The sequence below is a fragment of the Pongo pygmaeus genome, chromosome 10, assembly GCF_028885625.2.
Source record: "Pongo pygmaeus isolate AG05252 chromosome 10, NHGRI_mPonPyg2-v2.0_pri, whole genome shotgun sequence".
Taxonomy (NCBI): Eukaryota; Metazoa; Chordata; class Mammalia; order Primates; family Hominidae; genus Pongo; species Pongo pygmaeus.
Genome location: NC_072383.2, coordinates 64,182,521 through 64,195,562, shown reverse-complemented (window position 1 = coordinate 64,195,562; position 13,042 = coordinate 64,182,521). Strand labels below are relative to the sequence as shown.

The 13,042-nt window shown below is 39.8% G+C and overlaps 1 protein-coding gene across 3 annotated transcripts in view; it reads right to left on the bottom strand.

Moving 5' to 3' along the window:
- Positions 1-13,042, bottom strand: part of HELB (DNA helicase B) — a 51,065-nt gene that overhangs the window by 17,123 nt on the left and 20,900 nt on the right. For all 3 annotated transcript variants that reach the window (XM_054443971.2, XM_054443972.2, XM_054443975.2), the window contains 3 exons: positions 12,585-12,813; positions 11,665-11,808; positions 5,022-5,513 (listed from right to left, as the gene is read on the bottom strand). In XM_054443971.2, the coding sequence (XP_054299946.1) occupies positions 5,022-5,513; positions 11,665-11,808; positions 12,585-12,813 (865 nt within the window). The remainder of the gene's footprint in view (positions 1-5,021; positions 5,514-11,664; positions 11,809-12,584; positions 12,814-13,042) is intronic.

Here is a 13,042-nt window from a genome sequence, read left to right as displayed (position 1 = left end):
AGAGAACCTTTTCCCTGTGCCATATCAATATGGGGACAGAGGATATAAGTATTCCCCGTTTACAACTCAGCCTGGTTCTCGCAGGTTACACCAGCACTTTCTCCCCTGGGTTCTCCCTGTGGCCCCTTCTTACCTTTATTACAGCCTTGGAAGCTTAAAGACTCAACTGAACAAGTCTGATGCCAGCACTTAAAGCAATTCTTAACGCTTCAATCAGAACCACATTAGGAAATTACTTATAATCCCACCTTTTTTTTTTTTTTAACACAAAATCCATTACCCAAATTGGATCCTCTAACTCATAAAACCAGAAAGCAAATGCCTTTGGGTTATTTCCTAAACTCAGAATAGGTCTCAATAGAAGTTTGCTTCCCTTACAAACATTCAAAAGGATCTTTTACTGCCTCGAAAGCAATTCCAAAAGGAATTGTCAAACTAAAAGGGGCACTACAAGAATAAAAGTATGACTTTCAGTACAACCTGAAAGAACGATATTCTGAATGTCTGATTTTTAAAAAAAAAGTTTCATCGCCATATATTCATGACTCATATTTTGATCACTAAGTATTTCTGAGGTATTACCATGTGAACAGCAATTGTACCAAATGTTCTAGCAGATCAAAAATGATACACTGTCCTCAAGAAGCTTTATTTACAGAGTCAAACAAGGTTACTGCAAGTGCAGTACAGAAGGGGTGTGTGCCCTCCTACAGGAGTTCAGAGAAAAAGAAGCCTTCGGGAACAACACAGAAACTGAGCTGGATTATAATAAGAGAGAGAGGATGGCGTGAGGTGATCAGCTTGGAACTACTTTATCTTCCCTTTGCTATATATACCCAACGTACTACACCCATTCCTTCTGGTTGTCATGGAAAAAGGGTTCTCTGTCCCTAATCCTGTCTCAGGGCAACCCCTCTATTATTCTCTTGATTTTTCCCATCTTACCCACGTCAGGACTCCAATTCTGCAATTATCCTCTCTCCCTGAATCATGAATTTCTGGTTCTCCATTGGACCATTCTAGCAACACACTAAGATGCCTTAATGTATCCATCCAAAGTAAACAAACCAATAAAGTTTTCCTTGACCACAAGTCCTCTATTCAGATACAACCATCTTTGCTTCTTTTTTCAGCAGCCCTCTTCAAAACCTGCCTCCACTGCTTCCTCCACCCTTTCGGCTCCCATTCTCTCACCAGCCCCCTCAGTCCAGTCTTTTGTTCCCTCCCCACAGCCCTGGTTTTTCTTCTATCTCACTCACACTCCTTTTTAGTTCCTCCTCCTCTGCCAGATCTCTAAAAGCTGGGAATACCCCAGAATTCTGTCATCAGCCCCCTCCTCTATCTGCAGTCTCTCCTGAAATTAACTCACCTAGTCCTTTCCATATCACTACATGCCAATGATTCCCAAGTGGACCTTTCCTACCCTACTCCCTGCTGAGGCTCTAAACTCCTCTACCAACCACTGACTTACTCAACAAGTCCAGGTACATTTCCAATTAGCACCTTAAACAACAGCACGCCACAAGAGAACGCTTTATTTCCCCAAATGAGTTCTCCTCACATCACTCCCATCTCAGAAAATGGCACTTCTATTCCCCAAATTGCTTCAGCCAGAAATCCAGGGATCATCCTGGATTACTTTCTCTTTTACCTTATCACATCTAATCAGAAAGTCATACAGACTCCATCTCCAAAATGCATCCACACTCCAACCACAGATTACCAGCCCCGCTCTTTCATTAGGCTCTCCCCACGATGACCTCCTACTGTTCTCCTCACTTCCCCTTCACTTTCCACAGTTCCCTCTTCACGGAAGCCAGAGGGATTGTTTATTTTGTATGTATGTATGTATGTATGTATGTATGTATGTATGTATTTATTTATTTTTGAGATAGGGTCTCATTCTGTCGCCCAGGCTGGAATGCAGTGGCACCATCACAGCTCACTGCAGCCTCAACCTCCTGGGGTCAGGTGATCCGCCCACCTCAGTCTCCTAAGCAGCTAAGACAACAGGCACCCAGCACCACCCCCAGCTAATTTTTGTTTGCATTTTTGGTAGAGATGGGGTTTCGCCACGTTGCCCAGGCTGGTCTTGAACTTCTGGGCTCAAGTGATCCGCCCACCTTGGCCTCCCAAAGAGCTAGGATTACAGGTGTGAGCCACCGTGCCTAGCCTTGCTTTTTTTTTTTGAGACAGGGTCTTGGTCTGTCACCCAGGCTGGAATGGGATGTCACAATCAATCACAGCTCACCACAGCCTGGAACTCCTGAGATGAAGCAATCCTCCTACCTTAGCTGCCTGGGTAGCTGGGACTACAGATATGCAGTACCATGTTCAGCTAATTTTTTACTATTTTTGTAAAGATGGAATCTCACTATGTTGCCCAGGTTGGTCTCAAACTCCTGGGCTCAAGTGATCCTCCCACCTGGCTCCTGAAGGTGTTGGAATTGCAAGTGTGAGCCACCACACCCAGCAGGGATTGTGGTTTTGTTTTTGAGACAGGCTCTTGCTCTGTCACCCAGGCTGGAGTACCATGATGCAATCACAGCTCACTGCAGCCTCGACCTCTCAGTCTCAAGTGATCCTCCTGCCTCAGCCTCCTGAGTAGCTGGGACTATAGGTGTATGCCACCATGCCCAGTTAATTTTTGTATTTTTAGCAGAGATGGGAGTTCACCATATTACCCAGGCTTGTCTCAAACTCCTGGGCTCAGGCGATTCTCTCACCTCCACCTCCCAAAGTGCTGGGATTACAGGTATGAGCCACCATGCTGGGACTAAGTTTAAGCAGGCATCAGATGATATCACACCACTGCTTCCAGCCCTCCAACGAATTCCCACTGCAAGCAGAATAAAATCCCAACTCATTCCCGTGGCCCTGCCCATCTCTCCAACACCAGCACCTGCACCCTCTTCCTCGCTCACTAGCCACCTTAGCCCACCTTCCTCTTTGTTTTTTGTTTTGTTTTGTTTTCTTTTTGAGATAGAGTTTTGCTCTTGTTGCCCAGGCTGGAGTGCAGTGGTGCAATCTCGGCTCACTGCAACCTCTACCTCCCGGGTTCAAGCGAATCTCCTCCCTCAGCCTCTCAAGTAGCTGGGATTACAGGTGCCTGCCACCATGCCTGGCTAATTTTTTGTATTTTTAGTAGAGAAGAGGTTTCACCATGTTGGCCAGGCTGGTCTCAAACTCCTGATTTCAGGTGATCCACCTGCCTCGGCCTCCCAAAGTGCTGGGATTACAGGCATGAGCCACTGCACTAGGCCAACCTGCCTTCCTCTTTGAATAAAATCATTCCCTTTCCAGGCTTTGCATTATCTACATCTGCAGAGGCCCCCATGCTGGCTCCTTGGTAACATTCAGTGCTCAGCTCACATGTCACCTTTTTAAGGAGGCATGACCTGGTCAAAATAGCACCTCCTGCGCACCACACCCCCTGCCATTCCCTATGTCCTTGCCTTGTTTTTCATCTTCATAGACTCTTAATCTGAAATTTGATTTTCTCTTGTATTTATTGCCTATGCTGGAATGTAATGTCCACGAAGCCGGCACTGGTGTGCTTTCCTCCCTTAACATTTAGATCAGTGACTGGCAGGTTTTTATTTTTATTTTTTCAATTTTTTGCTAAATGTTTTTTTCAAATGCTGAATGAGAGGAGACAGAAAAAGGCATTCAAGATGAGGGACACAGCAAGAGTCAAAAGGAGGATGAAAAAGTTTAATTCATTTTAGTGAGTTGAAGACACTAGCTTGACAAAAGCAGAAAAAGCATAATGGGAAATGAAATGATGTTGAGAAAACTGCAATCAAACCAAGAAAGGTCTCAAATGCCAAGCTAAATAGTCTAGAATTTATGTTGTAGGCACCTGGGAGACACTGAAGCTTTTGAACAAAGAAGTGAATCTTAATGGACACCTGAACCCTTGAATACTACCAGACCCAAATATATTGGTTTTTCCTGTACATACATACCTATAAAAAAGGTTAATGTATAAATAGGAACAGTAAAAAATTAGCAACAATAACATAAAAAATAAAGCAATTCAGTAAAATAAGGATCACTTGACACAAGCACTGCAATACTGAGACTTACTCCGATAACTAAGATGGTGGCAAGTGACTAACGGGCGGGGAGTGTCCACAGTGTGGACACACTGGACAAAGGGAGGATTCATGGAATGAGATGGTGTGAGATTTCATCACACTGCCTAGAATGGCATGCAATTTAAAATTGATGAATTGTTTATTTCTGGAATTTTCCATTTAATATTTTTGGACCACGGTTGACCATGGGTAACTGAAACCTTGGAAAGCAAAACCATGGAAAAGGGGGAATGCTACATTATGAGAATGGGAACAAGAAAGGAGAGGGCAGCCAGGTCACCAATCATCCAAGAAGATGGTAGAGAGTGAAAGGAAGGCGAGTCCACGGTGATTCTAAGATTTTAAGCCATGTAACTAGGAAGATGGTGATTGAAACAGAGAAATTGGAAGAGAGAGTAAGATTCTGGGCTGTGGTTCCAGAAAATCAATTTCTGGGAACAAAGATGCAGATTAGGCAGCTGGTTCATTAACTCCTCTTCAGTGCCAGAGCACTCAGCAAATCACCACATTACTGATAGCCGACTGTCTCCACCATGACAATCAGTGTGAGAGTGAGAACTGTCACTTAATTATCTCTAATTCCTGGTGCCTGAAATGTTACTATAGTCAAAACTTTGTTAGCCAAATCACTGGTGCCAAGGAGATGGCTGAAACTGTGAGAATGAGTCAGTTCTCAAAGGAAAAAAGAACTGAGCTTTGGGGAGTTGTCTTCAGTTAGAGGCTGGGAAGGAGAAAAGGAGTGAGGAAATGAAGGGGAGATCAGACAGTGAGGTAAGGGAAATTTGACAAAAATGAGAAAAACAATTGTTTTTAAGTCCAACAGCACAATGCAACACTAATAAAAGCACACAGTCATTTATAAGCACACCGAAGTTAGCGATATTTAAATAAAACTTGGGAACATGCAAACATCACTCCTACCATAAGAATTTTGCTTGGACTTTCATCATCATTCACACCACAGGTTCTTTTGGAGGCTCGCGATTTTGGTAAATCATCATCTGTATCTACTCCATCAGGCGAAGATAATTGCCATCTTTCAGCAAAGGTGAGTGTCCTCTCATCAGGCAAACAGGCCTCGCTCCAGGTGACATCATTTATCATGGTGTGGTCTGTGACTACAGGGAGTGGAGATGCTGATGGTGTGCTGGGTCCTCCACTGTCTCCAGAGCTCTTCTGTGGGGACTGAAAATCTGCTGGAGGTGCACCGCTAGAGAAGAGCTTACTTTGCAAGAAATGTTTCAAACGAGTTTTTCTAGGAAAACTGTTTTTCATAATGGCATTCCGGAGCTGAGACTCCTCTGCAATCACATACACTCGGCAGCGGCCCCTGGTCACGGCGGTGTAGACATGCTGCCAGTGCTGGCGGCCCGCCTTCCCCACCACATAGACAATTGTTTGCTCCTCGGACCCCTGGGAGGAAAAATATGGTGTGAAGACTAAATGCTATAAAATAGGTTCAGATGGTTTACAGACAAGGAAAGGAGACAAGTGTTCAAAGTGCTCTCAAGCACTTCTACCTGGCCAGACTATTATTATGTGTCCATTTTATGGGTTCCATTTTTATTCATCCTCCAAGAACTCTAAACACACTGCTAAACATGCTGCTAAGTTCAGGTTTCACAGGTCCACAACTGGCTTGTAGAAACCCAGCAGCAAATTTTAAAGACTGCATGCAGTATTAAACCTTTCCTAATAAAAGACTGAAATGATGGTACAGGCTTCATGTGTAAATGTGTTAACCCATTATTACATATAATGGCAAAATATGAAAACTTTAAGTAGCCAGTAATAGGTAAATATATAGATATATTATATATAAATATATGTATATAAAATATTACATGTAATGATAAAATATAGAAATTTTAAGTAGCAACTAATAGGTGAATATATATTATATACTTATATATATAATATATACACAGTTGACATACTATTTTGTGAACATCAAAGATACTTTAAAGCAACATTTTAAAAACCATATATACATCTATATATATATATATAGACAGATAGATAGATAGATACACACACACATACAGAATGGTCACAACTGTATAGCAATGTAATTACTCTGATCCAAAACAAGTATATAAAAAAAGAACATAGCTATGTACAATGAAACAAAACAAATCACAAAAAAGGAGAGAAATTCTACCAAATTTTTTATTAATGTCTCCAAATGGAGGGCCTATGGATGATTTTTTTTTCTCCTACTTGTCTGTATTTTTCCATTGTTGGGCAATTTATTTCTTTTATCAAGATAAACAAAAAAGAAAACAATGAACCTTTGTCTTTTAACAAAAAATTGGATAGGCAAGAAAAATACTCAATGTCACCGTGTAACTGTAAGAAAACAATTTCAAGTTTGAGGGCTATTCTTAGTCCTATATTCTGAGCCAGTGCCAACACAGACAAAGAAGTGGTTTGTACCATTATCTCCCCCATTGCTCTGACATTGCTCCTGCCAAAGGAAAAATTGTGGGTAGACAACTGACAAGATGGGGCAAGTAAAAAATACACATCCAGTGCAAATAAACTCTTGCTCAGCAAGCTCTTCTATCTCCATAGACAGAGAGTTTGAAGCAGCTCCTCAGATTGTAAAAGTTTGATAAATACATCTTTCCGATGTTGCTGGGTCTCAGAAATTGACATAAATGGTATTTGATTACATACATTTCCACAGATATATGGCACCACTCTTTACCTTGGACTTTATATTGTACATTCTCAAATATGAAAATGTCTACCTAAACTCAGCTAACCTAGTTCTTAATTATCAAGCAACACTGAGAAAAATATAGTAATAATAGTAGATATACTATTATTAATACTTAATGCTCTCATTATCAGTCTCCCTGTACCTTCTCTTGCCCAATCCATCATCCTCATGGCAGCCACAGTGATATTTGTAAAATGCAAATCCAATCATATTAGATGCTGCTTAAAACCTCTAACGGCTCGCAGGGACTCCAAATAAAGTCCTAACCCCTTAATGTGTTTGTAAAGCCCTTCAAGAGCCAGCTTGGCCCTACTCCTCTCCCTACTTTTTTCCCTTTCTTTTCCATGAACCATGCTCCACCCAGCACAAGGGACTTCCAGGTCCTGTCAGCATTCCTCAGTCCATGGCCTCAATTTGGCCCATGTCTGGAGTAGCCGCTCCATCTATTACTCTCCAGCACCCTGTACTTCCTCTATCACAGGCTGTACTGACCCTAAGCTCCATGAAGGCAGAGCTTCACCTTTATCCTACTCACTGTTCTTTCTCCAGTGCCTCACTGAGTGAATGATGATTAAAAATTAAAATGTCATGCTACAGGAGCCAAAGGTCTGCTGTCCCTGGAATTCTGCACCCCAAGATGGTAGTTAAGTCTACCTCAGAAAGTAAGACATAGACACCTAACTTCACCTTGATAACCTGCTATAAATAATTTCCCTATTGCTTTAAATCTCCCTTGAAAATCAGAACTGTCAAACTTCTTAAGGAGGTAAGTTTCCTATATTTACTTTTAATTATGTATATGTCTATTCCATAAATTGGTTCTACAACTTAACCACTTGTATGAAGAGCCACAAAACCTTCAACAGCTCCCCATTTCACTCAGGTAAAGGCCAAAGTCCTTAAAATAGTCTAGAACAGCACTGTCCAATACAAATATAAAACAAGTCATATATGTAGCTTAAAATTTTCTAGTAGTCTCATTAAAAAAGAAATGGATAGAATTAATGTTAATAATATACCTGTATTTTACTTAAGCTAACATATCCAAAATATCATCATTTTAACATATAATCAATATTAAATTATTAATAAAAGACTACATCTTTGAAATTCTATATTTTATATACCCAGAAAAGTTCAATTTGGATACTAAATTTTCATCAGAAATACTTAATCTATTTCTAGAGTTCATAATTTGTAGGTGAAAAAGAAGATTCACATACCCAAGTTATTCCAAACATAGTTTCCAACATACAGAAGTTTTCTAATGACTGCATCTAGTAACTTTTGTTTTGTTTATTTGTTTTTGTTTTTGAGGCCGGGTCTCACTCTGTCACCCAGGCTGGAGTGCAGTGGCACAATCTCAGCTCACTGCAGCCTCCAGCTCCCAGGCTCTGGAGATCCTCCCACCTCAGACCCCCGAGTAGCTGGGACCATGGGTGCATACCACCATGTCTGGCTAATGTTTTGTATTTTTTGCAGAGATGGGGTTTCACTATGTTGCCCAGGCTGGTCTTGAACTCCTGGGCTCAAGTAACCCACCCACCTCAGCCTCCCAAAGTACTGGGATTACAGGTGTGAGCCACTGTGCCCAGCCTAGAATCCATTTTTTAAATTAAAATTCAGTTTTTCAGTCACTCTAGCCACATTTCCAGTGCTCAATACCTTACACGTGGCTAGTGGCTAACATACTGGATAGTGCAGGCCTTCAAATGCCCTAGGAGGTGACCTGGCCCCATCATCCTCCTGCGCTCTTTACCTCATATTATTTTTCCTGTCTCATTTCCTGTCAGTCTCCCACAGTGGCCACCTTGCTATTCCTGCTCCTCAACTATACCACACAGACTCTCACCTTAGAACCCTACCCTTGGCTATTCCTCAACCTAGAATGCTCCTGTCCCAGATACTCACATGGCTAACTTCTTTTCCTTCTTCAAGTCTTTGGATAAAATGTTATCTTCTCAATGAGGCTTACACCGACATTCTATTTAAAATCGCAATTGCACCCACTCCTACCTCTTTTCCACAGGATTTGCCACTTTCTAACATAACACAGAGTTGTTGTTCTTGTTTTTATTTTATTTTTATGATTGTGTCTGTCTCTATCCCCTTCCCCACCAAATTTAAGCTTCACAATGGCAAGAATCTTTGTCTGTTTTATAGACTGACCTATACCAAACACCAAGAACAGAGTCTGACTCAGTAAGTATTTGTTGAACTGAATTGAACTTGGAAGAAACAGTGGGTTGATATAAGATAACAATCATGAATGTTCTTAGAGCTAAGAGATGCTACTTCAACCACGAAATGAGAACCAGAAAGATATCTACTCCGACCTCAACCCAGTAATAATAAAGACACCTTTACTCTTCATTCGTTCTTACAAAAAAAGCTGGATTATAAATTTAAGGAAATCTCTCAGAAAATAGAGCAAAGTGATGAGAAGGAAAATAGGACAGTTTGATAAGAAATTTAGGTAACCAGCTCTGGAAGTCTAATATGCACATATTAGGAATTCTAGAGAGACAGAACAGAGGAAACAGAACAAGAAAATTTCCTAAAGGTGAAGGATGGCATCAGAGTTCATGGAAGAAATTTCTTCAGGACCAAGAGCCAGGAATATTACACTTTTACTCTCTCTTTACCTGAGGAACTTTGGTCTTAGGGGAACTTAAAGCCAAATCTGCAATCGACATTAGCAAACAGGGAAGCAGGCATGGCTGCATTCCAACCACCCCTGGCAAGGACCATTTTATCATCCTTACCTTTATTTTTCACTTGACATCCTTTCTTCATATATATATACGTATATATATATATATACGTATATATATGTACATACATGTATATATGTGTGTATATATACACGTGTATATATATACACGTGTGTATATATATATATATATATTTTTTTTAAATGGAGTCTCCCTCTATTGCCCAGGCTGGAGTTCAGTGGCACAATCTCAGCTTGCTGCAACCTCTGCTTCCCAGGTTCAAGTGATTCTCATGCCTCACCTCTCGAGTAGCTGGGTTTAGAGGTGCCCACCACCATGCCCAGTTACTTTTTTTGAATTTTTTAGTAGAGATGGGGTTTTGCCATGTTGGCCAGGGTTGGTCTTGAACTCCTGACCATAGGTGATCCACTCACCTTGGCCTCCCAAAGTGCTGGGATTAGAAGCGTGACCCACCACACCCCACCCTTTTTTACCTTTAAAAAAAAAAAAAAAAAATCAGCTGAATTGTGGGCATTTTTAATAAGCCATTTCAAATTCTTTTTAGAACCGAGATGGGGTAAGTTAATAAATAAAGCCCCACCCACTTAAAAAAAAAAAACTCTATGCTAATTAATGTTTGTTTACTAGTACAAAATTTGGGCTGACCTAAATTTTTCTGCATAAAAATGAGGGTTGGGCCAGGCGCAGTGGCTCATGCCTGTAATCCCTGCACTTTGGGAGGCCGAGACAGGTGAATCACAAGCTCAGGAGTTCGAGACCAGCCTGACCAACATGGTGAAACCCTGTCTCTACTAAGAATACAGAAATTAGCCAGGCATGGTGGCATGTGCCTGTAATCCCAGCTACTCAGGAAGCTGAGGCTGGAGAATCACTTGAACCTGGGAGGCAGAACTTACAGTGAGCCAAGATCGCACCACTGCACTCCAGCCTGGGTGACACAGCGAGACTGTCTCAAAAAAAAAAAAAAAAAAAAAAAAATGAGGATTGATGCAACCTCTCCATTAAAGCAACATATCAACAGCAGAGAAGGAAGCTCAAAACAAAGAGATAAATAACAGAGTCACTAACAACAGATGAGAATTAAGGGTATTAAAATAAAGCATAAAGGCAAGTTGCACTAAACTCAATATGCTGTCCTAGAACAGAAAAAGAACATTAATGGAAAAACTGGTGCAATTCGAATATGCATAGTTTAGTTAGCAGTCTTACAGCAATAGTAATGTCTTAGTTTTGACGAATATGCCATAGTTATAAAATGTTAAATACCAGGGAAAGCTGGGTGAAGGGTATATGAAAACTCTCTGTAGTATCATTCCAACTCTTCTGTAAACCTAACAATATTCCCACATAAGTTAGGGAGGGAAAAAAAAAAGAAAGGTTGCCTCACAAAGATGGAGGGAGAGGATACATTTGTCAAAACTCATACAACTTTATAACGAAACTGTATGCAAATTATACCCCACAAAGTCGATAAGGCCAAAAATAAAAAATAAAAGCTAGTTGCAAAAGTATAGAAACATGATGATACCATTTACATAAACCTCAGTAACACGGAAAACAATCATATATATTGCTTCTACATGAATAGGAGTGATATATACCAAATTCAGGGCAGAAGTCACTTCAGAGGAAGGCGGGAGGCAGGCCCAGGACTAGGGCAAGGCAAGTGAGAAACTCACCTCCAGTACAAAATGTAAGGGGTTGCCAAGAAACTTGGCAATCAAGATAAATCAAGATATTTTAATGTAACAGTTTTATAAATCAAAATTAAGGCACAAAAGGATCCATGATGAACAAAATATCAGAATTTAACCAAAGATAAGATGAGTACAGTGCCATGCCAAGCCATACTGGGGAGTCAGACAGGGAGGGGAAGACATGAAGGAGGAGACTTTACCTATAGTGCCTGTTTCTAAAAATAAAGAGAGCTCTGGAGCAAAAAAGAGCAAAAGGGTGGCGTCTTCTATATTATGTTCTGTACTTTTGTGTATTTTGTTTCCTAATTTTTGTTTGCTAATAAGTGCAACAAAAAATTATGAAAACAATGCAAGGTGCTCTAAGGTTGGTAAATTATATAAAGGGTTTTATAAAAGTCTCGTCTTACCTGAAAAGTGTGAATAGTTCTTGCCCATGCATGTTTTATGCGACAATATTTCATTAGTTTCTTAAAATCCACAGTTACTTCCAGGCCAGCCATATTATTAATGGTCAAAGATCTTCTCTTTCCAAAAGTTACATCAGTTACATCCTGTCACCAAAACAAAGAACTATTTTGCATACCTTCAAATACGTTCTCCATTCAAATATGTTCCAAGATATTCTATCTTTGGGTCGAACATGAAATATAAGAATTACAATTACCATTAATAATTTCAAAAGGCTTAAAATTTGCATTTCAGCACAAACTGAATATATCTATACCTAAATATTTTAATAAACACAAATAAAAGTTTTCAGTCTTTGAAACTTATCTTCAATTTGACTCTGTGAAGAACAGTCTGTTATTTCCTATTTTGAAGTCTACACATTTCATTTCTTGTACTGACTACATAAGTCTGAGTAGATTCTTTGCAAAGTTTACTTTTCCTCACAGCTTTCAATGAGGGTATCTACACTTTGAGAACAAATACAAGGCAACCACTTCTATAGTTCCTACATTTAAGCAGCAACAAAGGAAATGATGCTTTTTAAAATATATGTCTCATTTATGCCTTGTTTTTTGTTAGTCAAGTACTTCAATTTTATTAAAAATGTTTCTTCATAAAATCTTCTAGAAAATATAAGAAGAAGCACTTCCCAACTCATTTTATGAGGCCAGTATTATTCTGATATTAAAGCCAAACAGGACACTACCAGATAACTACCCATATCCTTCATAAACATGGATGCCAAAAATCCTTAACAAAAAATCATGAAACAAGAATGTCAACTGATATCATTAGATTCTGAATCAATCCTAGGACAATAAAATAACCAAACATATCTCTAATTAGTTAAAAGGTATTATCTTCTGTTTTCACTTACATTTGTTATGAAAAATATTTCTCCATTGCACAGTCGAACATTACTTTCAAAGTCATGCTTATTTTTAGCAAAATCATGAAGAGTACCAGAAAAGTCTTCACCACTGGCATCTAGATCATTATGTTGCTGACTTCCAGAGATATTTTCAGGTAGTAAGTCTGAGAGGTATGCATTCCTGGTACAACAAATTTTATCGCCAATTCCAAATACAAGTCTATTCTGATGGTCTCTGGGACAGAAAATGATAATATATAATCAAAGTTTGGAACATCTCCATTTCATTTGTTCAAACATTAACTCCTACTCAGACTCGTTTCAATTCTCAGAATAATTTCCATATTTTATTTACAACACTTTCATTCTCCAATGGGCAACAAGAAATCAGGCTCCCATAGCTGCCATCTGATTATTTATACATACTCCCTGCAACGCCTCAAACTCAATGACATTTCCCAGTC